The 27,717-nt window shown below is 37.1% G+C and overlaps 1 protein-coding gene across 1 annotated transcript in view; it reads right to left on the bottom strand.

The window, feature by feature from the left end:
* CPLANE1 (ciliogenesis and planar polarity effector 1) overlaps positions 1–27,717 on the bottom strand; it is a 130,693-nt gene that overhangs the window by 63,329 nt on the left and 39,647 nt on the right. The window contains exons 20-29 of the mRNA XM_040630494.1: positions 24,471–24,609; positions 23,656–23,765; positions 23,344–23,502; positions 23,116–23,224; positions 22,449–22,746; positions 19,596–20,499; positions 3,814–3,962; positions 3,042–3,205; positions 1,015–1,097; positions 197–276 (exon numbers count right to left, since the gene is read on the bottom strand). Of these exons, the coding sequence (XP_040486428.1) occupies positions 197–276; positions 1,015–1,097; positions 3,042–3,205; positions 3,814–3,962; positions 19,596–20,499; positions 22,449–22,746; positions 23,116–23,224; positions 23,344–23,502; positions 23,656–23,765; positions 24,471–24,609 (2,195 nt within the window). The remainder of the gene's footprint in view (positions 1–196; positions 277–1,014; positions 1,098–3,041; positions 3,206–3,813; positions 3,963–19,595; positions 20,500–22,448; positions 22,747–23,115; positions 23,225–23,343; positions 23,503–23,655; positions 23,766–24,470; positions 24,610–27,717) is intronic.

Below are 27,717 nucleotides of genomic sequence, written 5' to 3'. Positions count from 1 at the left end.
TATTTCACTGTACCAAGATTTAGAAGTCTATAACATTTACTAAAGATTATCATTTACCGCTGCTACAAAGTTAAATTTCACTAGGAACACAATATCACCATGAAATAGATACTGTCAATTATGAGAAAAATAACATCTTCATCAAATGAATCCCAGCTGGCAGTAACAATCACTTCCTTACTTTTTTCCCCCTTACCATTTCTGTTCAGTTGATTTTTTCTCCATACATGTCTTCAGTGGTTCTTCCCTTGGACACTGAACCTCTCCTGTGGAACGCTGTTAAAATTAACAGTAGCCAAAAAGAAAAGGTGTCATATAAATAGGTATTACTGTCTTAGATGTCCTGAGTTTCACATTAACCACTCACCTGGAGTAACAACAGTCTAAAAGCAAGTGAGAAACCAAGCATTAAATGAATTCCCAGTGCTGCTCTGATCAGATTTTTAACTGTGTGAATTGACTTCAGCCCATCACCCTGAGCAACTGAGCATATTAAAACACAAAGACAAATGATGTCACTGGAATTATTTACACTACATTTAAAAATACCCTGTAAATTACATATACCCATCACTACCTGATTAATAAGTACATTCTGAAAACAATTATAAACAGGAAAAACTAACCCCTCTTGAAGGAATTTTTTCAGTAATTAGAAATGTCTGTGTTCCAACTGAAAATGCAGTACACAGTTTTGAGAAAACAAATAATGCATAAAAGTGATATATGTGCAAAAACTGCCTACTACAGCTAAATTATACATTTTGAATATAGAATACTTCTATTCCTCTTAAGTTAATTTACCATAGCAGTTTATGAAATAAAAATTTCACTGCCTGAAATTATTAGACATCTTACTAATGATAGAATTTCAGTGAAAGAAAAATGCTACATGGTCTGGCTATTCTCTACAACCCACAGTGTACTTTTAAAAAGATAACAGCCTTGGTTGGATGATTAATTAAAAACACTTAAGTATAATTAAATAACATTATCCACTATTTATTGACTTACTTCTTCTAAATGCTGTGGTAAAGTCTGCATGTTATTGGCAATATTGGGACTTTTAAGACTTCCAACAGGCTCTTTGGTACCTTCTACAGGGAAACAAGGAGAAAGAGAAAAGTGACCATTTGAAAAAAATCAGTTTAGGGGCACCTGGTTGGCTCAGTCAGTTAAGCATCTGCCTTTGGCTCAGGTCATGATCCCAGGATCCTGGGATCGAGTCCCGCAACGGGCTCCTTGCAAAGCGAGGAGTCTGCTTCTCCCTCCCTCTCTCTACCCCCCCCAACTCATGCTCACTCTCTCTCTCTCTCTCTCAAATAAATAAAATCTTTAAAAAAAGAAAAGAAAAAATCAGTTTACTTTTTAGAAGTTTCAGGAATATTACAGGAAACAAGTATAATGGCAGAAATATTTTCTATCTTCCTTATAAAAAGTTTCTTTAAATTTAATTAATTAACATACAGTGTATTATTAGTTTCAGAGGTAGAGGTCAGTGATTCATTAGTCTTGTATAATACCCAGTGCTCATTACATCACATGCCCTCCTTAAAGTCCACCACCCAGTTACCCCCTCCCCCCATCACCCTCCCCTCCAGCAACCCTCAGCTTGTTTCCTATGATTAAGAGTCTCTTATGGTTTGTCTCCCTCTCTGATTTCATCTTGTTTTATTTTTCCCTCCTTTCCCCCATGATCCTCTGTTTTGTTTCTTAAATTCCATACGTGAGTGAGATCATATGGTAATTATCTTTCTCTGATTGACTTATTTTGCTTAGCATAATACCCTCTAGTTCCATTCATGTCGTTGCAAATGGCAAGATTTCATTTTTTGATGGCTGAGTAGTATTCCATTATATATATATATACATACACACACACACATAATATCTTCTTTATCCACTCATCTGTTGATGGACATGTGGGCTCTTTCCATAGTTTGGCTATTGTGGACATTGCTGCTATAAACACTGGAGTACAGGTGCCCCTTCAGATCACTACAGTTGTATCTTAGAGTAAATACCTAGTAGTGCAATTGCTGGGTCGAGGGTAGCTCTATTTTCAACTTTTTAAGGAACCTCCCTACTGTTTTCCAGAGTGGCTGCACCAGAGTACATTCCCACCAACAGTGTAAGAGGGTTCCCCTTTCTCCGCATCCTCGCCAACATCTGTCACTTCCTGAGTTGTTGATTTTAGCCATTCTGACCGGTGTGAGGTCATATCTCATTGTGGTTTTGATTTCTATTTCCCTGATGCTGAGTGATGTTGAGCACTGACAGGATGGGAGAAGATGTTTGCAAATGTCTTATCAGATAAAGGGCTAGCATCCAAAATCTATGAAGAACTTATCAAACTCAACACCCAAAGAACAAATAATCCAATCAAGAAATGGGCAGAAGACATGAACAGACATTTCTCCAAAGGAGACATAGAAATGGTCAACAGACATATAAAAATGTTTTTTAAAAACACCTGAAGACAACCCCTCCCCATCAAGTGAATCCATATGAGCCTTGAGAGACCTGATATCAGTGTGTTTAACTCCACGCAAAGCTCTGAGAGTTTCTGTTTTAACAAAGACTGTCAAGGAAAGGGTCACAGAATTGGTTCACAAAAATGAAGAGGCCTATGATAGATACATAACCAAAAAGGCCCAAGAATTGTAAATTCAGGTTATGAGTTAGTGCATTCAAAATTTCATATATATTACACTCGTTTTTTTTCAAGATTTATTTATTTTAGTCGGGAAGGGGCAGAGGGAGAGGAAAAGAGAGAATCTCAAGCAGACTGTCCACTAAGTGCAGAGCCTGCCACAGAGCTCGACCCCACAGCCCCAAGATCACAACCTGAGCTAAAATCAAGAGTAGGATGCTTAACCAACTGAGCCACCCAGGCACCCCATGCTCTCTTTTAACTTTTGGTTTTAGGCAATTATAAACATACTAATTTAGATATAAGACTAAATAAATTATCTCAGATAATCATTCACTGATTTCAAATTAATAAAAACTAAATAAAAAGATTAGCCAAATGAACTGACCTTCATAGTCTGATTGGTGTATTTCCATTTCCTCTTGGTTAAATGTTTCTACTTCTAAAAGGTCCTCATCAATATCTATAAATTCTTTTTCAGTATCATTAGTAACAGAAATAATCTCATCTTTGGTTTCTTTTATTTCAGGATTATATGCTTCAGTTGGCATTCTATTGACAAAAATAAAGGAGCTAGAATTATAACTCATTCTTAGAAACAAAATCTTGCTTTCAATTGATTCTGTTTACAGAAAAGGAACATTAGGTTTCATATTTATAGTGTTCTGTTTTTTAACCACGTCTGGTACATAGTAGAAACTCAAGAAAAGGTTGTTCAATGCATGACTAAATATCCCCATTTTATTTACTCAAATAACTGGAATAATTTCAACCTATGAACTCTGCCATTCTCACAAAGGAATCTCCCTGCTATTAAAGGCTCAACCTTGTTATTCAAAGATATATTGCTTCATATGTAAAAATGGATGAAATGATTAGCTCAACTTCCTCTGACACAGGAAATCAATTAATATAATGAAAGGATCTCTCAGAATGAGAATTAGCTCCTCTCTCAGGAGATATAAGCTAGAACAAAAGGGAAGAAATATATTTTGCAATGAATTGTTAAACTACTTCAGAAAGCACTCACTTCCTCCTTCTCCACAGTTCAAAGAAATGCTCATTCCTTTACCTTTCAGGGGTTCGATTCTTGCCATTAAGCCCAAACACCATCAAAGAGGTATCATCCACTGAAAAGGAATGTATAGTCAAAAACTTACTTCAAGATACTTTGATGAGATTCATTTTGATCATTTCTTTCCTCAGTGCCACCTTGAGTGAATACTGCAACAGAACAGCCAGCTTCTGTTTTGCAATCATGCTCAATGTTGGGTCCACTCTGAGACTGAGAGTGATGATTTTCTAGCACCTAAAAACAAACCATTTACATTAATTAGCATTCACAATCGAATCCCATACTTTTCACTACAGTTTTAGATTATTAATATTTTCTACAGACCTACTTCTGATTAAATCTTTCATTCATTTATCAAGTATTTACTGCATTTCTATAACTCAATATTTGATGCTGAGGCAATGTTCAAGTCTTTATTCCACCTGGAAAAAAACAAATCTGACCACCTAAATAGTATTGTAAAGAAATCAGCCTTATAAATTTGTAACGGGGGGTGCCTGGCTGGCTCAGTTGGTTAAGCATGACTCGATTTTGGCTCAGGTCATGGTCTCAGGTCTGCACTCAGCATGGAATATGCTTGTCCTTCTCCCTCTGCTCCCCCCCCCCGTGCTCGCTCACTCTCTCTCTCAAATTAAAAAAAAAAAATCTTTTAAAAATATAAAAATAAATTTAAAAAACCCAAACTTGTAAGGTATGTTACCAATGTTTTCAAGTCACAAAACAATAACAATAAAAATGTTAAGTTGCTTTCACTTAACTCTTTTTGCTATTATAAAGGCACTTAGTAATTATTCCAATATGACACAATGAGTAAAAATATACGCAAGTAAAAATATATGCAGCTAAAAATACAGGGATGTATCTCTTTTAAGTCTCTTATTTAGAAATTTGGGTACGCCTCACCTAGAAACACAAATTTCAGTGAAAACAAATATCACAGTATTTTAAGTAAACTACCTTAGGAATAACAAACACTGATCTCAAGAAATGAAAAAGATCTCGTAAAAACAAAATATACACACATCCCCTGAAACTTAGAATAAATTATTTTAGAATGAAGTCACTTTATTGTTTTTTATTTTAACTTTAATTTTTAATTTTTTTTAAAGTAATCTATATACCCAACATGGGGCTTGAACTCACAACCCCAAGATCAAGAGTCCCATGTTCTACCACCGAGCCAGCCAAGGCCCCAGAATGAAGGCACTTTAAAATAGAACAAATTTGGTTCTCTCTCTCTCTTTTCTCTCCCCACAAAACAAAACAAAAAAGTAAAATGAAAGAGAACAAATACAGAATTAGAACAGGTAGAGGTAAGTCAACCAAGATGGTGACATAGGAGGCTCCTGAATTCCCCCCTCCCACAGACACACTAAATGTACAACTACACACAAAGCAATTAATGCTGAAAGAAATCTAGAAACTAGCTGATAGATTCCTACATATCAAGCAAATGAGAAAATATCCACACAGAGATAGGTAGGAAAGGCTGAGACACACTCTCACCATATATCCCACCTGTGGCACAGCACCCTATAAACAGGAGGGAACTCCCAACTTCACTCTTAGAAGTGAAGGGTTTGGACTCCACACTTAGTACTCTAACTTTTAAGACTCCCACTTGAGGGATGGGCCTCCAAAACACCTAGCTCTGAAAGCCAATGAGGGTTGCATCCATAAGTCCCACAGGACCATAGCAAACAAAGCAGCAGCAACTAACAGGTGCACAAGTACTCACTGCAGCTATCCCCAAAAGGCTCAGCACAGAGGAACAGGTGAAAACACCCATCTCCCAGTCTTCCCCTGGAAGGAATCCCGCTGCATACTTCTAGGGGCTAACTATGATACCCAGGAGTCTGGCAAGCAGATGGACGCCTCCCCTGCCTTCTCTCTCTAGCCCATTCGAAGTCATCAATATCTCCCTGCAAGCAGCTTGTACACACATTTGGGTGCCCCAACTTTTGCAGCTGCTGACTGAAGGACAGGTCCCCAAATCACGTGTCTCTGACAGCTAACTGAACTTGCATTTATGAGTCCCACAGGAATGTAGCAAACAAAGAAGCAGTTCTTAATGACTGGAGGAACACCCCCCTGTAGTTATACACCTGAGCCTACTTCACAGAGAGTGAGCAAAAATGCCCATCTTCCAGTTTCTCCCCAGAAAGGGCTTACCGACATACTTCGTCACATGCTGCCTCGGAGTCCAGCTTCCAATCACTGTGCACCTACATGCTAAATGTGACCTACACCTTTGGGACACTGATATAGGTCTTGGCATACCCCCAGCTACTGGGAACCACTAAGAACAAAGAAGAAGACTTAGACCATCCAAAGATTTCAGGGCTAACCAAAAGCTCAGGGGATTGATGATGTTCATCTCCTACACGAGACCACTCTATCCAACCTGGGAGATGTGGCTGCTTTATCTAATGCACAGAAACCAACACAGAATGTCAAGTAAAATGAAGAAACAGGAATATGTTCCAAACAAATGAACAAGATAAATCTCTAGAAACAGATCTTAATGAAATGGAAACAATGATATATCCTGACAGAGAAAATCACGGTCATGGAAGTCAGGTGATGAATAAAGTGAACATTTAAGTGATGCATGAACAAAGTGAGAATTTCAACAAAGAGAAAACACAAAAAAGTAACAAACAGAAATTACAGAGCTAAAGAACATGATAATTGAAACAAAAAATTCAATGAAGAGGTTTAAAAGCAGACTGGATCAAGTGGAAGAAAGGATCGGAAAATTTGATGGCAGGGCACTGGAATTCATCCAATCTGAGGAGCAAAAAGGAAAAAAAATGTAAAAGAGTGAAGATAACTTAACGGACTTATGGGACACCATAAAGTAGACAATTATATGCATTCTAGTGGTCCCAGAGGGAGGCAAAAGAGAAAGGAGCAGAAAGCTTATTCTGAGAAATAATAACTGAAAACTTCTTAAATCTGAGGAAAGAAACAGACATTCAGATCCAGGAAGCCCACAGGGTTCTAAATAATACAAACCCAAAAAGACCTACACTGAAGCACATTATAATTAAATTGTCAAAAGTTAAAGACAAATAAAGAATCTTAAAAATGGCAAAAAAAAAAAAAAAAAAAAAAAACTTGTTACATATAAGGAAGCCCCTTAATGTTATCAGCGTTTTCAGTAGAAACTTTGCAGGCCAAGGGGAGTGGGAATGACATACTCAAAGTGCTGGGGGGAAAAATAACTGTTAACCAAGAATACTCTACCCAGCAAAGTTGTCCTTCAGAACTGAAGGAGAGAGAAAGATTTTCCCAGGCAGTCAAAAACTGAAAGCGTTCATGACCACTATACCAGCCTTACAAGAAATGTTAAAGGGAGTTCTTCAAGCTGAAACAAGAAAACTAATGGGTAACAAGAAAATATGTGAAAGTATAAAACCCACTGGTAAAGGTAAATATATAGTTAAATTCAGAATACTCTAGTGTTATAATGGTGGTGGGTAATACACAACTCTAGTATGAAGATTAAAAGAAGAATTAAAAGTAACTATAATAATTTGCTAATAGATACACAATGTAAAAAGATGCAAATTTTTACTTCACAAACATAAAAATGTGGGAGGAAAGGGAGTGTAAAAACATAGAGATTTTGTAGGTATTAAAAGTTAAGTTGTTACCACCTTAAAATAGAGTATTATAAATACAGCATGTTTTATGTAAGCTTCATGATAACTACAAAACAAAAACCTACAATATACATAAAAAAAAAAAAGAAGAAAAAGTATATCATTACAGAAAGTAATCCAATAACAGAGGAGAAAAGAGAAAGAACTTAAAAAAAAAAACCCTGAAAAAAATCAAGAAAATTGCAATATTAAGTCCATACCTATCAATAATTAATTTAAAGATAAATGGAGGAGGGGCATCTGGGTAACTCAGTCAGTTAAGTGTCTGATTCTTGATTTTGGCTCAGGCATGATCTCAAGGTTGGGAGATCAAGCCCCATGTCAGGCCCCATGCTCACTGGGGAGTCTGCTTGAGATTCTCTCTTTCCCTCTCTCTCTCTGTCCCTCCCCGCTGCATGCTCTCCCCCTCTAAAATGAACGAATGAATCTTAAAAGGATAAATAAAAATAAATAAATCTTAAAAGGATAAATAAATATAAATAAGTAAATTAAAATTAAAATTAAAAATGGACTAAATTATCCAATCAAAAGACAGGGAGAGTTCTCCTAACAGTCCTGGCTTAGGTCTGAGGAACTTTCTTTATTCTGTTTGACCTTGCACTACTACCAGAGCTGATCAGGTTGGATGGCCACCTGATCTAAGCTGAGCCAATCAGTCTTTCTTAAAAATATGAATGGCATGGAAAATACAGCCGAGCCGCACTGGCCTTGGAACCATAAGGCTCTATGGAGTTAGGATCACAAGTAGCCACATCTGAGTGAAACTTGCAAAGGTCTAGAGGAGCAGAAAAAGGGTCTAAAAAAGGAAGAGAGTTTACATAGAGAATGGAATATTCTTGCAAAGAGAAGAAGAAATGACAGGTAAAGTGTTCCCCAAAATAAGGCGGTAAGAAGAAGAGCTCACTGGTAACTTTCCAGTTGCCATAATGACCAGCTGTATTTCCTCAAATAGATTTCACAAGATTTTCCTGCATCCTTCTGAAAAATTTCTCACTGACAAGGAAAAAAAAAAAAAAGACAGGGAGTTGTTGTATGGATGGAAAAAAAAAGACTCAACTAGCCACTGCTTATAAGAGAGTCCCTTAAGCATTAAGGACACACAGAAACTGAAAGTGAAGAGATGGAAAAATATCCCATGCAAATGGAAATGAAAGGAAAACAGGAGTAGTTATACTTATATCAGACAAAACAGAATTTAAGCCAAAGAATGTAACAAGAGATAAAGAAAGACATTATATAATGATAAAGGGGTCAATCCATCAAAAACATTTAACATTAGTAAATATGTATACAGCCAATATAGAAGCAACTAAATATTCAGAGCAAATATTAACAGAAATGAAGAGAGAAATAGACAGCAATACAACAACAGTAGAGGAGTTCAATACCACATGATAGGTCAGATGGACCTAACAGACACTTACAAAACATTCTATCTAATAGCAGCAACATACACATCCTTCCCAAGGGCATATGGAACATTCTCCAGGAGAGATTATATGTTAGGCCATAAAAACAAGTCTTAATAAATTTAAGATTAAAATCATATTGAGCATTTTCCCAACATCGATATGAAACTAGAAATCAATTACAAGAAGAAAACTGTGCAAATCACAAATATGCAAGATTAAACATGCTCCTGAAGAACGAATGACTCAAAGGTGAAATAAAAAAGGAAGTAAAAAAAAATATCTTGAAACAAAGGAAAATGAAAACACAACATACCAAAACTTGTGAGGCTCAGCAAAAGCAGTCTTAAGAGGGAAGTTCACAGCAATAAATGTCTGCATTAAGAAAAAAGAAAGATCTAGGGGTGCCTGGGTGGCTCAAATGGTTAAGTGTCCAACTCTTGATTTCAGTTCAGGTCATGATCTCAAGTTTGTGAGATCAAGCCCCATGTCAGGCTCCACACTCAGGAGGGAATGCGCTTCTCTCCTCCCTCTCCCTCTGCCCCCCCCTCAAAAATTAATTAATTAAAAGAAAAAAGAAAGATCTCAAACAACCTAACTTTATACCTGATGGAACTAGGAAATAAGAACTAAATCCAACATTAGTAGAAGAAAGGAAATAAAGATCAGAGCAGAAATAAATGATATATAGACTAAAAAGACAAGAGAAAAGATCAAAGAAAATAAGAGCTGGATTTTGGAAAAAATAAACAAAATAGGCAAGCCTTTAGCCAGACTCAAAAAGAAGAAGAAAAAAAAGACATGACTCAAACAAATTTAGAAATGAAAGAAGAGACACTACAACCAGATAGTACACAAACACTAGTAATCATAAGAGACCACTATAAGCAATTACAAGCCAAGAAATCAGACAACTTAGAAGAACTGGATAAATTCCTAGAAACATACAGTCTAGTAAGACTGAATTATGAAAAATAGAAAATGTAAACAGATCAATAATGAGTAGAGAGACTGAATCAGTAATCACAACCTTCCAAAGGAGAAAACCCCAGAGCCAGATGGCTTCACTGGCAAACTCTACCCAACATTTAAAGAATTAATGCCAATCTTTCCCAAACCCTTCTAATAAACCGAAGAGAGAGAATGCTCCCAAACTCATTTTACAAGGCTACCATTAGCCTTATACCAAAGCTAGACAAGGACACTATAAGAAAAGTATAGGCCACCATCTTCAGGGAACAAAAGATGTAAAAATACTCAACAAAATATCAGCAAACTGAATTCAATAGTACATTAAAAGGATCATATACCATGATCACGTGGGATTATTCCAGGGATGCAAAGATGGTTCAACATTTGCAAATGAGTCAATCTGATATATCTCAACAAAATGAAAGATTAAAATCATATGATCATTTCAATATATGCAGAAAAAGAATTTAACAAAACTCAACATACATTCATGATTTAAAAAACTGTCAACAAACTGGGTACAACAGAAATGTGTCTCAACATTCTAAAGACCATACATGAGAAGCCTACAGCTAATAAATTCAACAGCAAAAAAACAAAAACAAAACAAAAACAAAAAATCCAAAAGCTTCTCCTCTAAGATCAGGATCAAGACAAGGATGCCCAACCTCACCACTTTTATTTGACATAGTACTAGAAGTCCTAGCCAGAACAAGCAATTAGGCAAGAGGGAAGAAAAAAAAAAAAAAAAAAAAAAGGCATCCAAAACAGAAAGGAAGAAGTAAAACTGTCCCTATCTGCAGATGATAGCATGATATTATATACAGTCCTAAAGAGTCCACCAAAAAACAAAGGTTAGAATAAATGAATTGCAGGATGCAAAATCAATATACAAAATCAGATGCATTTAGATACACAAACAACAAATTATTGGAAAGAAAACTTAAGAAACAAATCTCATTTACAATTGCATCAAAAAATAAAATACGTAGGAATAAATGTAACCAAGGAGGTGAAAGACCTTTACACTGAAAACAGTAAGACATTTCTAAAGATCACAAATAAATGGAAACATATTTTGTGCTCATGGATTACGAGAATTTATGTTGTTAAAATATCCATACTACCCAAAGCAATCTAGAGATTCAGTGCAATCCATATCAAAACTCCAATGGTACATTACACAAAAAAAGAACACATAATCCTAAAATTTATATGGAGCTACAAAAGATTCCAAATAGCCAAAGAAATCTTAAGAAAGAATAACAAAGCTAGAGGTATCATGCTTCCTGATTACAAACTATATTACAAAACTGTAATAATCAAAACAGAACAGTATTGGCATAAAAACAGACATATATATCAGTGGAACATTAACAGAGAACCAAGAAATAAACTCATGCGTCTATGGTCAATTAATTTGGAAAAGGAGCCAAGAATATTCAACGAGAAAAGGATAGTCTCTTCAGCAAATGGTTCTGGAAAGACTGGATAGCCACATGCAAAAAATGAAACTGGACCCCTATCTTACACCATTTACAAAAATCAACTCAAAAAGATTTGAGGTGCCTCGGTAGCTCAGTCAGTTCAGCATCTGCCTTCAGCTCAGGTCATGATCCTGGGGTCCTGGGATCAAGCCCCGCTTTGGGCTCCCTGCTCAGAGGGAAGTCTGCTTCTCCCTCTGCCCTTTGTCAGCATTTCAACAATCTTCACAGCATCTTCACTAGGAGCAGATTCCATCCGTAGAAACCACTTTCTTTGCTCATCCCTAAGAAGCAACCCCTCATTTGTGAAATTTCTATCACGAGATGGCAGCAATTCAGTCACATCTTCAGCTTCTACTTCTAATTCAAGTTCTCTTGCTATTTCTACCACATTTCCAGTTACCCGCCCCCCTGAAGTCTTGAACCCCTCAAAGTCATCCACAAGGGTTAAAACCAGCTTCTTCCCAACTCCTGTTAATAATGATATTTTGACCTCTTCCCATGAATCCTGAATGTTCTTAATGGCAACTAGAATGGTGAATCCTTTCCAGGAGGTTTTCAATTTACTTTGCCCAGATCCATGAGAGTAATCACTATGGTAGGTATAGACTTATGAAATGTAAGACTTTCTTCAATGTAAGACTTGAAAGTCAAAATTACTCCTATCCATGGGCTACAGGATAGATACAGTTGTTACCAGGCATGAAAACATGAATTTCATGGTACATCTCCATCAGAGTTTTTGGATGGCCAGGTGGATTGTCAATGAGCGGTAATCTTTTAAAAGGATTTTTTTTTTTTTTTCTGAGTAAGGGTCTCAAGAGTGGGCTTAAAATATTCACTAAACCACTTTGTAAACAGATGAGCTGACATCCAGGCTTTGTTGTTCCGTTTATGGAGCATAAACAGAGTAGATTTAGCATAATTCTTAAGGGCCTTAGGGTTTTCAGAATGGTAAATTAGCACTGACTTCAATTTAAAGACATTGCCAGCATTAGCCACTAACGAGAGTCAGCCTGTCCTTTTTCCTTTTTTTTTTTTTTTTAAGATTTGATTGATTGATTGATAATGCAAGTCGGGGGAGGAGTGGTGGGAGAGAGAGAGAGGATCTATAGGAGACTCCACACAGACAGCAAAGCCCAACACGGGGCTTGATCTCATGACCCTGAGATCATAACCCAAGCCAAAATCAAGAATCAGACACTCAACTGACTGAGCCACCCAGGTGCCCCTATTTTCTTATTTGATCAATCATGTTTTTTTTTTTTTTAAGTTTTTACTTAAATTCTAGTTAGTTAACATATAGTGTAATACTGGTTTCAGGAGTACAATTTAGTGATTCATCACTTACATACAACACCAAGTGTTCATCACAACAAGTGCCCTCCTTAATACCCATCACTTATTTAGCCCATCCCCTGCCCACCTCCCCTCCAGCAACCCTCAGTTTGTTCTCTATAGTTAAGAGTCTCTTATGGTTTGCCTCCCTCTTTTTTCCCCCTTCCCCTATATTCATGTTTTGTTTCTTAAACATATGAGTGAAATCATATGGTACTTGTCTTTCTCTGACTTACTTTGTAGAATAATACACTCTAGTTCTGATCCATGTCATTGAAAATTCAAGATTTCATTCTTTTTGATGGCTGAGTAATATTCCAGTGTGTGTGTGTGTGTGTGTGTGTGTGTGTGTGTGTGTGTGTACACCACCAGGTGGTGATCTCAGGATTGTGGGATCAAGCCACTCATCGGGCTCTACGCACAGCAGGAAGTCTGCTTGAGATTCTATCCCTCTGCCTCTGCTCCTCTCTGCACTGGTGCTGTCTCTCTAAAATACATAAATCTTTAAAAATTTTTCTAAGAAAAAAAAAGAATGGGTGCTATACTTCATCAAATGCTTTTTCTGCATCTATTGAGAGGATCATATGGTTCTTATCCTTTATTAATCCGGTGTTTCATGTTGATTGATTTGTGAATACTGAACCACCCCTGCATCCCAGGAATAAATCCCACTTGACCATGGTAAATAATTCTTTTAATGTACTATTGAATTCGATTTGCTAGTATCTTGTTGAGAATTTCTGCATCAGTGTTCATCAGGGATATTGGCTTGTAATTCTCCCTTTTTAGTGAGATCTTTAGTTTTGGAATCAAGGTAATGCTGGTCTCATAGAATGAGTTTGGAAGTTTTCCTTCCATTTCTATTTTTTGGAACACTTTGATTAGAATAGGTATTAACTCTTCTATATATGTTTGGTAGAATTCCCCTGGGAAGCCATGTGGCCCTGGACTTTTGCTTGTTGGGAGATTTTTTTTTAAATATTTTATTTATTAATTTATTTATTTGAGAGGACCGGGGAGGAGCAAAGGGAAAGAGAGGAAGAGAATCTTAAGCAGGCTCCACACCCAGTACAGAGCCCATCGCAGGGCTCAATCTCACAACCCTGAGATCATGACCTGAGCTGAAGTCAAGAGTCTGACACTTAACTGACTGAGCCACCCAGGTGCCCCTGTTGAGAGATTTTTGATTACTGATTCAATTTCTTTGCTGGTTATGGGTCTGTTCAAATTTTCTATTTCTTCCTGTTTCTGTAGTTTATACATTTCTAGGAATGTATCCATTTCTTCCAGAATGCCTAATTTGTTTGCATATAATTGCTCATAATATTCACTTCTAATTGTTTGTGTTTCTATGGTGTTGGTTGTGATCTCTCTTTTATTCATGATACCATTTATTTGGGTCCTTTCTCTTTTAGTTTTGATAAGTCTGGCTAGGGGCTTATCAATTTTGTTAATTCTTTAAAGAACCAGCTCCTAGTTTCATTGATCTGTTCTGGTTTTTTGTTTGCTTGTATGCTTCTCTATCATTTATTTCTGCTCCTAGCTTTATTATTACGCTTCTCTTGCTGGCTTTAGGCTTCATTTGCTGTTCCTTTTCTAGCTCCTTTAGATGTAAGGTTAGGTTGTGTATTTGAGACTTTTCCTGATTTTTGAGGTAGGTCTGTATCACGATGTATTTACCTCTTATGACCATTTTTGCTGCATCCCAAAGGTTTTGGACCATCATGTTTTCATTTTCATTTGCTTCCGTATATTTTTTGTATTTCTTTAATTTTCTGGTTAACCCATTCATTCTTCAATAGGATATCCTTTAACCTCCATGTATTTGTGGTCTTTCAATTTGTGTGTGTGTGTGTGTGTGTGGTTGACTTTAAGTTTCATAGTATTGTGGTCTGAAAATATGCATGGTATGATCTCAATCTTTTTGTCCTTATTGAGGCCTGATTTGTGACCCAGTATGTGATCTAATCTGGCAAATGTTCCATGTGCACTCAAAAAGAATCTGCTGCTTTAGAATGTAGTGTCTCAAGTGGATCTGTTTAGTACATCTGGTCCAGGGTGTCATTCAAAGCCCTTGATTCCTTGTTGATTTTCTGTATAGATGATCTGTCCATTGCTATAAGTGGGGTGTTAAAGTCCCCTACTATTACTGTATTGTTATCCATGAGTTTGTTTATGTTGTTACTAATTGATTTATATATCTGGGTGCTCCCAAGTTGGGGGAATAAATATTTACAATTATTAGATCTTCTTGTTGGATAAACCCCTTTATTGTGATATAGAGCCCATTTTCATTTCTTGTTACAGTCTTTTCTTTAAAATGTAGTTTGTCTGATGGGCATTAAGGGGGGGCATAAGATGTGATGAGCACTGGGTGTTATACACAACTAATGAATCATTGAACATTGTATCAAAAACTAACAATGTACTATGTCGACTTTGCCCAGATGTCGACTAATTGAATTTGTTTAAAAAATAAAGTTTCACTCTACACACACACAAATACAGTTATTCTGATATAAGTATGGCTACTGCAGCTTTCTTTTGACATCCATTAGCATAATAAATGGTTCTCTATCCCCTCACTTTCAATCTGCAGGTGTCTTTAGGTCTAAAATGAGTCTCGTGTAGGTAGCATATAGATGGGTCTTGTTTTTGTTTTTACCCTATGTCTTTTGATTGGACCATTTAGTCCATTTACATTCAGAGTGATTACTGATAGATATGAATTTAGTGCCATTGTATCACTCGTAAAGTCACTGTTCCTGTAGATTGTCTCTGTTCCTTTCTGGTCTTTGTTACTTTTGGTCTTTCTTTCCCACTCAAAGAGTCCCCTTTAATATTTCTTGCAGGGCTTGTTTAGCGATCACGGACTCCTTTAGTTTTTGTTTGTCTGGGAAACTCTTTATCTCTCCTTCTATTCTGAATGACAGCCTTGCCAGATAGAGTATTCTTGGCTGCATAGTTTCCCCATTCAGCACGTTTAATATATCATGCCACTCCCTTCTGGCCTGCCAGGTTTCAGTGGAGAGACCTGCCAACCTTATTTGTCTTCCCTTGTATGTTAGGGTTTTCTTTTCCCTTGTTGCTTTCAGGATTCTTTCCTTATCTATTTTGCAAATTTTACTATCTCTTGGTGTTGGCCTGTTTTTGCTGATTTTGAGGGAAGTTCTCTGTGCTTCCTGGATTTGGATGTCTGTTTCCTTCCCCCAGATTAGGGAAGCTTTCACCTATAATTTGTTCAAACAAACCTTCTGCCCCTTTTTCTCTCTTCTCCTTCTGGGACTCCTTTGACACAGATATTATTACACTTTATGGAGTTGCTGAGTTCCCTAAGTCTACGTTCATGATCCAATCTTTCTTTTTCTCTTCTTTTCAGCTTCATTATTTTCCATAATTTTATTTTCTACATCACTTATTCATTCCTCTGCTTCTGCCATTCTTGTGGTTATTACATCCAGTCAATTCTGCATCGGGTTATAGCATTTTTTATTTTGGCCTGACTAGTTTTTGTTTTTTATCTCTGCAGTAAAGGACTCGCTGGTGTCTTCTATGCTTTTCTCAAGCCCAGCTAGTGTTATGATTGTTGTTTTAAATTCTGGTTCAGAAATATTACTTCTGTTTTGATTAGATCCCTGGCAGTGACCTCTTCTTCTTTCTTTTGGGATGAATTCCTCCATCTTGGCATTTTGTCTAGGTCTCTGTCTTCTGAGTGTTATGAAAGCCAGTTATGTTTCCTGCTCCTGAGAGTAATGGCTATATTAAGAAGAAGTTCTATACCATCCAAGGCCTTGTGCTTCACCAAGTGTTTCTGGTGTATGCTGTGTGCACTCTGTTGTTATGTTTTGGCTGCTCTTCCCCTCAAGTCAGTCCTCTGCAGAGTTTCTCCTTTCCTGCAATGGGGAGTATTTGGACTTTGTCCAGTGTGTGGTGAGTTTTAAATAGGTGAGTTTTGGTCTGCTTAAAAGAGGCTAGGTCCTGGACGCCTGGGTAGCTCAGTCAGTTAAGCATCTGACTCAGATTTCAGCTAGGTTCATGATCTCAGGGTTAGGAGATTGAGCCCCATGTCAGGCTCCACATTCAGCATGGAGTGCTTGAGATCTCTCTCCCTCTCTCTCCCCTCTGCCCCTCCCTCCATGTGCTCTCTCAGGAAGGAAGGAAGGAAGGAAGGAAGGAAGGAAGGAAGGAAGAGATGGATCCTATTTCCCCCAGAGCTTAAGCTTTGCAGCACTCTACGGTCAGTAGGCTTGAGGCATGCCGGGGGTCTGTGATGATCTTCTGGTGGGGCGGGGGCTGGGGAGGGGAGTGAGGTGAGGGGCTGCTGCTGCTCTGACTCTCAAGCACACTTGCCCTGGTTCAGAAGCACCTGCAGAGTGCAGAGGGGTGGGGCTTGGTGTAAGTGGCTCAAGCCTCCACTGTGGGGTGCCATGCTGCTCACTGAAGTCTGTCTGTGCAGATTGGGGGGGGGGGAGGAAATGACATCAGTTTGCTCTCTTGTCCCCAGGGAGGGGAGTTCATGCCCACCGCTGTTCAGGAAGCCCTCAGAGAAGAGCAAACAATCTCCCCTCCTGTGTCCCAGGCTTCTGTCAGATCCCTACCTTCACCCTGCCTGTGTCTGAGCCGTCTGCCTATATGACAATGCAGTGTTCCTGTTTTATCTCAGGCATGACAGCTGGGTTTCAAAACTCCAAATTTTACAGACCAGGCAGGCCATGGACCCACACTGATCCCCTGTGGGAGGGTCTTGCTGCGCTCTGGCTGGTGCCAGTTTATCCAAGAAGGGTAGTTGCACAAACGCACAGGGGCTTGGAGTTTAGGGTAAAGCTCAGCAAAAAGCTGGGGTCCAGTTAACTGCCCTCAGCAGCTGCCTCTGCTTGTATGCTACCGAACAGAGCAGTACAATGGAACCTGTGGGACAGTCAGCCTGTTCTTTGAATCCAGACATTGACTTTTCCTCTCTAGCTATTAAAGTCCTAGATGGCATCTTCTTCCAGTATAAGGCTATCTTGTCTACAATGAAAATCTGTTGTTTAGTGTAACCACCTTCATTAATTATTCCAGCTAGATCTTTTGGAGCACTTGCAGAAGCTTCTGTATCAGCACTTGCTACTTCACCTTGCACTTTTATGTTTTGAAGATGGCTTCTTTCTTTAAACCTCAGGAAGCAACCCCTGCTTAGCTTCAAATTTTTCTTCTGCAGTTTCCTCACCTCTCTCAGCCTTCATGGAATTGAAGAGTCAGGGCCTTGCTCTGGACTAGGCTTCGGCTTAACGGAATGTTGTGGCTGCTCTGATCTTCCATCCAGACCACTAAAACTTTCTCCATATCAGCAATAAGGCTGTTTCATGTAATTATTCATGTGTTCACTAGACTAGCACTTTTAATTTCCTTCAAGAACTTTTCCTTTGCATTCACAACTTGGCTAACATTCACAACTTGGCTAACAGTTTGTTGCAAGAAGTCTAACTTTTGGCCTATCTCAGATTTCAATATGCTTTCTTCATTAAGCTTAATCATTTCTGGCTTTTGACTTAAAATGAGAGACATGTGATTCTTTCACTTGAACACTTAGGGGCCCTTATGGGGTTATTAAGTGGCCTAATTTCAATACTGTTGTGTCTCAGGGAATATGGAGACCCAAGGAGAGGGAGCGAGATGGGGGAAGAGCCAGTTGCTGGTAGAGTCAAAACACATTCATTCATTGATGAAGTTCATCACCTAATATGGGCATGGTTCGTGGTGCCCCAAAGGAATTATAATAGTAACATCAAAGATTACTGGTCATAAATCAACATAACAAATATAAGGACAATGAAAAAGTTTAAGGTATTGCAATAATTGTCAAAATGTGACAGAGACACGAGGCAAGCAAATGCTATTAGCATATGGTACAGACAGATTTGCTCAATGCAGGGTTGTCCTGAGGCTTCAATTTGTATAAAATGCAGTATCTGCAATGTACAATACAGCAAAGTGCAATAAAACTAGGTATGCCTATACAAACTTTCAGTTATAAAGTAAATAAGGTCCAAGAAGCTAATGTAATATGGTAACTATAGCTCACGACACTGCATTACAGAACTGAAATTTGCTAAGAGAGTAGAACTTAAATGTCTCACCAGAAAAAAAAAAAAAAAGTATGTGAGGTGTTGAATGTGTTAACTAGATGAGGGGAATTCTTTCACTATGTGTATGTCTATTAAATCATCACATTGTATATCTCAAGTTTTTTAATATCTCAAATATCTCAAAATTTTTCAGTTATACCTCAGTAAAGCTGATAAAAAAACAGAAAAAAAATAGAAACTATTAGTATTCTCCAAATATTAAAAAAGTCCATTTCCGACTACTTTACCATACCTAAACCGGTTTTCCAAAAAGTTCATCTCCGCAGTGTTTTTTTTTTGAGTGCAACAGCAACCATTTAATCAAAAGATATTTATGTAAAAATATTTGTTCTTGCAAACAGGTTTAAAAAGCAGCCTGCTAGTTGCCACTGGGTAGAGAAAAGAAAAAATAGCTAATAAGCACTAACTTCTCTACTGATACTCATCTGCCTTTCTAGGTTTGGTTCTCTGAATTCTAGTCAGGACTATAAGAAAAATGACCCCCTAATGCATCTGATGAGACACCAGTAATAAAAACTGTATAGAGGCCTAGCCCTTCATCTGAACCAACCTGACACTTCAAAAAAATGTAATACCACTCATAGTATCACTTAAAATTATCTCCTTTTTCCTACTCCTTTTTCTTTTTTATGAACACACATAAAACCTCAAAGCCTCAAAGCCTCTATGAAAACACTTTTATCCTAATTAATTACTTTTGAGAATTAAAGGAATCACTTGAAGAAAAAAAATTTGATTATGTAGATTATAATCAACACTGTCATTAACTTTGTTACTTGGTGACTCTTTCATAGATGGAGATACAAAAACAGATTTAATCTACAATGAGAATTCTCATTTGTATATAATAAAGAATTCAAGTACTTACCTTAAAAATGGCATTTTTTGCCTTACATGTAGCAAAATATGGTTGTTCCAAAAGCCACAATGATGTAAGAATGGCAGCCGTAGAGGTCTTTACACGAATGATGGGACTATGCTCACAGGATAACCCAGTGAGACCAGGATCACAGAGCAGTCTTTTATTAGACCACCGTATCATCCATTCCAGCAGCCTTCTTATACTGTCAAATGTGTTATTTAGTGCTAGAGGAAGATCTTCTTGAGGGTTAATATCATTGCACTGAATTGCTTTAAAAATACATCTTCTAGTTTTATTGGACTTGGGAGTCCAAAAAAAATGGTTTGACAATCTCTGGATTATAGGTTTCTCTGAATTGTCATCTTGTATTCTGTAAATTGACTTTTGTTTTAAACCGAACAATCCACTTGTCCCTTCCTTTTTATCGACTTCATTCAAAGGGTTCTCTAAAAATGGCCTGATTCCTTGATTAACCAGTACTGAAGCTGAAGGTGCTTGGTTTTCTGATTTTTCAGACTCATATGACTCAGAAGCAACAAAGCAGGAGCCAGCTCTAAACACATTCTGGCTTTTGGTTTTGCCCTGACGTCGTTTTAATGTTGTATGTACATCAAAAAGCAAAGAATTAAGTTCGTGTTCTCTAAGATGTCCAGAAAAACTGGTTAGAAATGGAATGCCAGAATCCTTGGAATCACGTAGGTCTCTTTCAAGAACATAACTCAAGAAGAGATCAAGAAACTTAATATATTCATCATCATCACGTTCAAATTCCCAAACACCTATTACAGGAAGTGCATTTTGTAATAACTTTTCATGATCTTTTCTTTCAAGATTTTCTTTCTGATTACATATCTTCTTTTTTTCATTGGACTTATCAATCAATGTTAATTCCATGTGATTTGGGACATTTCTAGCAAAACAAAATTGAAAAAGACAAAGATTCAATCACTAAAACAGATGTAAGAATTGATAACAAAAATTCTCTCCACTGATTGAATCATACATCTTTTTTTTAATGCCTCAATGCCTTTCAAATGAGGGGGTTAGACTAAATGGTCTCTACTGTTTACTAGACCTGAACATTCTGATTCAAAAAATATAACACATTAATACCAAAACACGGAACTTTGTGTTAAAAAAGACTGAAATGAGGGCACCTGGGTGGCTCAGTTGGTTAAGGGTCTGCTTTCAGCTCAGGTCATGATCCCAGAGTCCTGAGATCGAGTCCTTGCTCAGTGGGGAAGTCTGCTTCTCCTTCTCCCACTGCCTGCTTCTCCCCCTGCTGTGTTCACTCACTCTCTCACTCTGTCAAATAAATAAATAAAATACTTTTTTAAAAATAAAAAGACTGAAATGTGTTCCCAGAAATTTCACTTCAGGGGTGCCTGGGTAGTGCAGTCGTCAAGCGTCTGCCTTCAGCTCAGGGCGTGATCCCAGCGTTCTGGGATCAAGCCCCACATCAGGCTCCTCTGCTGGGAGCCTGCTTCTTCCTCTCCCACTCCCCCAGCTTGTGTTCCCTCTCTCGCTGGCTGTCTCTCTATCAAATAAATAAATAAAATCTTAAAAAAAAAAATTTCACTTCAAAAAACATGAATTTTTTTCTGGAAAAAAGAAAGGTCCACTGATAGGTCAGAATTTAGGAACATAAAATCAATAAAAATCACAAGCCACCAATATACATCTTAATTTATGGTTTCTTATTTTTTGCATCTGCCCATTTTGGCTTTCCCTGTACAATGTGCAAAAACCAGGACTGCCCTCAAAACTCTACTACACAAAAGTCGGGAATTTTTTCTAAGTATTCTGCTGCTATTACACCTGCTAGGCAAACCCTTTAACTGCCAATCATAATTACTTTTAAATCTGTTTCCTTTCAACATAGTCCTTAGGTAAGAACACAGATTCTCAGTTCCCTCAATAAAAGAAATAAAGGGTTCAATTCGCGTTGAGGCAACTGGTTGAAGGCGCTATATCTCTTCTTCTTAAGAAGGCACAATAAGCAGCCTCCAGTGTATTCCTGTGCTAACACCAAAATTGTTTGGTGAAACAAGCACACCATTTATAATACTATTAGGTATGGTTTAAGCAGATGTTTATGTTTGAAGTAGATAAAATTATTTCATTTAAACGAGATTATGGTTGATTATATAGTCTTTCAGTCATGAAAAGAATAAACTACATGGCCGATAATGGAATTATAAAGAAAAAAAATTTAGCTAGAGTAATAGAAGTTTAAATGATAAGAATTTCTCAACAATTAAAAGACAAGTTTCAGATATGAATGTGCAATTTCATTTTCCTGGAAACCCTTAAAAATAATATAGCTAACCCAATAATCCTAAATTATGTAAATCTAAAGATTACTAAAAAAAACTAAAATGGAGCGTCTGGGTGGCTCAGGTGGTTAAGCGCCTGCCTTCGGCTCAGGTCATGATCCCAGGGTCCTGGGATTGAGCCCCACATGGGGCTCCCTGCTCAGCTGGGAGCCTGTATCTCCCTCTCCCTCTGCCCCTGCTCGTGCTCTCTCTCTCTAGTAAATAAAATCTTAAAAAACAAAAAACAAAAACCTAAACTAAAAGCCCCCCACTGAACTCAAGAATTTCATCTACTTACCTGATTTTATAAGATGAGGTAGCAAAATTATTTGATATCTCAATATTTTCAATGAATTTTCAAGTGTACAGTTTCATTTTACACTCCTAACATCCTTGTGAGTCAGGGAGGGTAGCACTTATCATTCATATTGTTAACAGAGCAATCAGTGAGGGACAAAAAATCAGCTCCTCTGTTGCATGAACATACTGAATATTTTTCTTCCAAAGGAAGTGAATGCTTGCTATTAAGAGATCTCAACTGTACCTTTGATAGACATGTATCCTACTTTTTTCTTCAACTGACAATGCTTCCGAGGTGTCTGCTGCATCTGCATCACTGTGGACTAGAGCATTCCCCAGTTCGGTGAGTGTGCTCCTGCTCAAACTAGTTCCTAGGGAAAACCTATCAAAACCTGGAACCTCAGCTGGTTTTTCTTCTTCAACTGGTTCCCAGATATTCATCTCAAAAGAACCTATATTTCTCTGCACACGTTTTAGGGCTTTCACTCTCACTTTATGAATAGAATGCATAATAACAGACATCATTTCCTCAGTTTGGGGACCTATAAAGGAAAAAGCAAAAGGCCTTAGAGTAAATTAAACTGTTTCAACTCAAAACAAAGGGGGACCCGATTCCAGTCCCTCCTGAAACACGGAATCCAACTGATGATTAAGATTTATTTCTACATTCTTACAGAATATGCTTTCTTCAGTATTTTTTAGAAAGCTGTGGTCCACATTTTAAGGCAGAATTGCAGAAGTTAGAGAAGGTCCATTAAAGTAATGGAGCAGTGCTTATTTCTGCCTTCTCATACTACCTTCAAAGAAAGGAGAAAAGCATAAAAACATAAGCACTAGAAATTACATGCTTTCAAAAGAAAAAGAGAATCTTCCATAACTCATCTATCAGACATCTAAGAAATGACACTTACCTTTCACAACACAGTGTCTGAGTCTCTGCTGAAGAGACTGATATTTTTCTCTTAAAGGAACCCTTATGTCCTCAGGATTGGGAAATGCTTTCACAAAGATTTCTGCTACCTTGAGTAAAATTTAAAAAATGAGTTTTATGAGCAACATCATTCTTAATTAAAATAAAGCAAAAATCCTTTAAAGTCTCCGATTTTCATTTAGTTTGTTTTCACCTACACTCACATTACCTTTCTGATTGGTGGCAGTTCTCCAATAAGGCTCAAAATTAGATCCTGAATAAGTTCTTCAATATTAGAAAACCGAGAGAAAGGCAGCATTCTGTACGCCCACTCCACTGCACTGAGACAATGCTCAACCATACAAGGATCGAACTCCATTTCGAGGTCCTAAAAGGATATTGAGAAATACATTTCCTTTTCAAAAGGATAGATCAGGATGAGTTCAAAAGAAAGTTTGTTATAAACAGTAAAATCTTCAATCAAGCAATAATTTCCCAAGTAATGTTTGCTCATTTCCCTAATTCTTGTGCAGGTAAATACCTTTCTTCCCTCCACATTTTCTCTTGCTTTCTGATATTGCCTGCAACTATAGGATAACTTATCACGAATATGTAGCATCCAACACAAAGCACAAAGTTCTCTGAAGCAACCTAAATCGGAAATACAAATACAAAAAAGTGGATGAGTATGTACATTCGTATAATAACAACTTCACCACTGCTCATTTTTTCCAGAATAAATGTCTTTTTTTTTGTTGATTATAAAAGAAGCATATGTTCATTGCCAATACCTTATATAAAAGTCATGAAAACCCTTTCAGAATTTTTATGCACATTATTTTAGAATATTTCATGCATGGGCAATTGCATAAAAATATTGAAAACATTTTTAAAGTAAATAACTTACTCTATTCACTAGTCGTTTACTTGTTTTAAGCTTCATAGTATATTGTAGATAATGTTCAAAACCAATACACACGGCTCTACTTAATACTGTACAGTTAATTTATTTGGAAAATCCCTTCCGATAGGCAACTAAGTTTAAAATTTTCAATACTAGAAACATACTTTCCACTATTAAATAATTTTTTAATTAAAAGCAATAAAAGTACACAAAGATACATATAATCATACTACGTATGCTGTGTTGAAACTAGGTTTTTTTTTCATTTAATGTATCCTGGACATCTTTCCATGGTGGTAACATACACATAGTGTCTTTTCATTGCCAATATAGTATTCCATTGTTTAGAAATTTCCCCAAATCAATTGTTACATCATTATATCATTATTAATATTACATCATTATTAATATCTAGGCCTAATTTCTAAGCAATAAGTTCATTTTGGACAAACCTATGGCTTTAATGGAAACTTCATCAAGCTTGTGGTCTCCAGTTGCTCCAGGTCGAAAGAATGCTACACCTCCTTTACAGTAATTAAGTAATGACTGAGGGAAAGGACTCAATGAAGGAAGGGACCCTTTCATTCGAATCTGAAAGAATGATAGAATATGTTCATTATTAGTCGTCTAAAAATCTATTTTTAATGAAGTTACAAAGGAACAAACAAGGCAGGTAAGATAAACCATACAGCATGGAAAACACAGCATGGTTCCTATACAACGTAAGAAAATATCCCTGAAATAAGCCGTACTTTCAGAAACTTAGCTCACAGATTTAATTCAAGAAATTCACTAGGCTAGGGATGCCTGGGTGGCTCAGTTGGTTAAGCCTCTGCCTTCAGCTCAGTTCATGATCCTGGGGTCTTGGGATCAAGTCCAGCATCATCGGGCTCCTTGCTCAGCTGGGAGCCTACTTCGCCCTCCGCCTGCCACTCCCCTTGCTTGTGCACTCTCTCCCTGATAAATAAGTGAATAAATAAAATCTAAAAAAAAAAAAAAAAAAAAAGGAAAAAGAAATTCCCTTAGGCTAGGTCACAAAAGAAAAAAGGTTTCAATCAAATTTTTTTCGTTACTCAGTTTTGCCTGTATACAAAGAATTGACTGCTATTTGTCCTGACTTTCCCCAAAGGCATAATAAAGAAAAAAGATATTTAAGTATCTCTCATCCAAAATAAAACTATGTGAAGTACCTAAAAATAAATATGACAAAAGTTCTATCTACCTATATAACTTTTAAAAAACTTAAGTGACAGAATTAGAAAGTCACCATTTGGCAACTCCTAATAAAGTAATGACTCCAGCAAGGATCTTCAATAAATGTTCAATTAGGTAAAAAGTTGCTGGGCTGATGGAGAATGTAAGTGAGTAAAAACAACCCAAACTCATGAATCCATGTCACCATCACTAAAAGTGAGATAAAAAGTCTTATGTGTCACATGGTATGATGGAACGGGGAAGTATACCATACCATTTATGAAGGGCCCATTTCTAAGAACTTGATCAAGCCTCTGTACCTCAATGAGTATAGAGTAATTACTAGTTTAGGGGGGAAATAAAAGGAAAGAGGAATAAGTTAAATGACACTAAATGGATAAACTATCAAACACATGCAGAATACGGTACAGAACAAATCACCGTGTTTCTCTACAAATCAAGAAAAGTAATGAAAGGAAACTGCTACAGAATAAAAGAAAAGGAATCTAAGAGACATAAACCTGAAAACGAAAGGATTAGCAGCAGGTTTGTAATGTACTTTCTCCCTCTTCTATTCACTTCCATAAAGACATGATCTCATCAAATCCCCTTGTAAGCATGCTAATGACAGACTTCTTGTCAAACAAATGAATATTTACTAGATGTAAAGAGCCTAGCTAGGCTGGTTATTATACATAAATGTAGGATGCATGGATTTATGGAGTATGGCTCAGTGGCAATGTCACACGAGCTACATAATTAAAGAGATATAAAAAGGAGATGTTCAGTAACTGATACTCTTTTGTGTCGTGATGTTAAACAGAGGCCAGATAACATTCTTCCACAGCAAAAAAAATCTGGACGCAATATATGCAATTTCATGTTTCACCTGTGTCTTTTAGTTTTATCCTTGAAATCATTGGTATAAGTTTGATCCTGGGTAAGTCTGTTGATTCTTATGAGTCAGACTTGATAATAAAGTCCTTCCTATAATCTCATAACCAAACATGGGTGAACTTCAGTTGGACCTTGATTCCAAAAAACCTACTATATAAAAAAGACATTTTCAAAATCAGGGCAATTTTAATAAGGAATTATTGTTAACTTTGGTATAATAGTATGGTGGTTTTAGAATATGTGCACAAATTCTTTAAAACTCATCCCTTCAAAGGTGGAGCCTAACTTCCCTCACCTAGAGTGTAGCTCGTACTAAATAACTAGTTTCTAGTTAACAGAATACAAAGTGTTTGTATTGATTTCTGGGAGTAAATCACAAAGGCATCGTAGCTTCTACCTTGCTGTCTTTTGGATCACTTGCTCAGGGGAAGCCTCCTGCCAACAACCAGCACAAACTTCTTAGCCACGTGCATGAGCTATTTTGTAATCCGATCTCTGCTCCCTGTCAAGAGTTTGGATTCCTGCAGCACCAGTCCATATTATGGTATGCAACTTCATGAGAAATGTGATTTTTTGCTTTTATGAATAAAGACCTTATAATTTTGGCAGCAACAAGTGTTCCACCATTCCAACCAATTAGAAAACATCAATTTACTACAACCAAATTTGTAATTAAACTATATGCCCAATAAAGTCTACTTGAAGGAGGTAGAGAATACAGCAATACAGAGAATCCCTTATAAATCATATACACTTCTGTAAGAATGGATCTCCACATTTTTGGTACCTCTTCCAAGATCAGTAAATTCATGGGCTAACAATAAAACTATCAGATAAATTTGAGGAATAGTGAATTAGAGGGAATTTACAGGTCATTTCTGTATACTGCCTAGGGATTGACAGCAAGCCTTAAAGATAAGCCGTAAGTCACACGGGGCACTGGACAATCAGAGTAGCAATGACCACACACACAAAGGCTCTTGTCTATGGCCTGTTGGTCCTAGGAGGCATGTTTTCAGCTGTGTCGCTAAAGTCTTAACACAGTCTTAACGCTAGCTAAGTTAGTTAAAGCTAGGTTAAGTGAGATTACTGTCAGGATTTTTAGGTAAGATCAAACTTCTATGCAATTCTAATTTACAACTTTATTGTAGAAAACTGTTTACTTAAACAATTTTTAAATGAAGTTTCCTATAACAAACAGGCTCAGCAGATCTTGAAACTATTAAAACCAATCTTTCAATAACACAGGAAAACTCTTCGCCCTTCTTAGTAAACATGCTTTAAAAACAACTTTGGAATGACAAGATATCGAATGGGTACAATATCATGTTATATTTTTATGGTAGCTGTAAGCAAATTTTACAAACCTTTCTTTCTAAAAAAAAAAAGTCTAATTTTCAAAAACAACTTGGTAACTTCTCAAAGTCTCTCTAAACGTTCCTACTAATAAAAGTTGTAGATTCTTGTTTTAAATATAATCAAGGGCTGGGGTGCCTGAGTGTCTCAGTCGGTTAAGCTTCCGACTCTTCATCTCAGCTCAGGTCTTGATCTGAGGGTCATGAGTTCAAGTCTCGTGTTGGGCTCCATGCTGGGCATAGAGCCTACTTA

Source organism: Ursus maritimus, unplaced genomic scaffold (genome assembly GCF_017311325.1).
Source record: "Ursus maritimus isolate PB19 unplaced genomic scaffold, ASM1731132v1 scaffold_15, whole genome shotgun sequence".
NCBI classification, from domain to species: domain Eukaryota; kingdom Metazoa; phylum Chordata; class Mammalia; order Carnivora; family Ursidae; genus Ursus; species Ursus maritimus.
The sequence above is the reverse complement of the archived record's forward strand: the minus strand, read 5'-3'. Positions and strand labels throughout refer to the sequence as shown.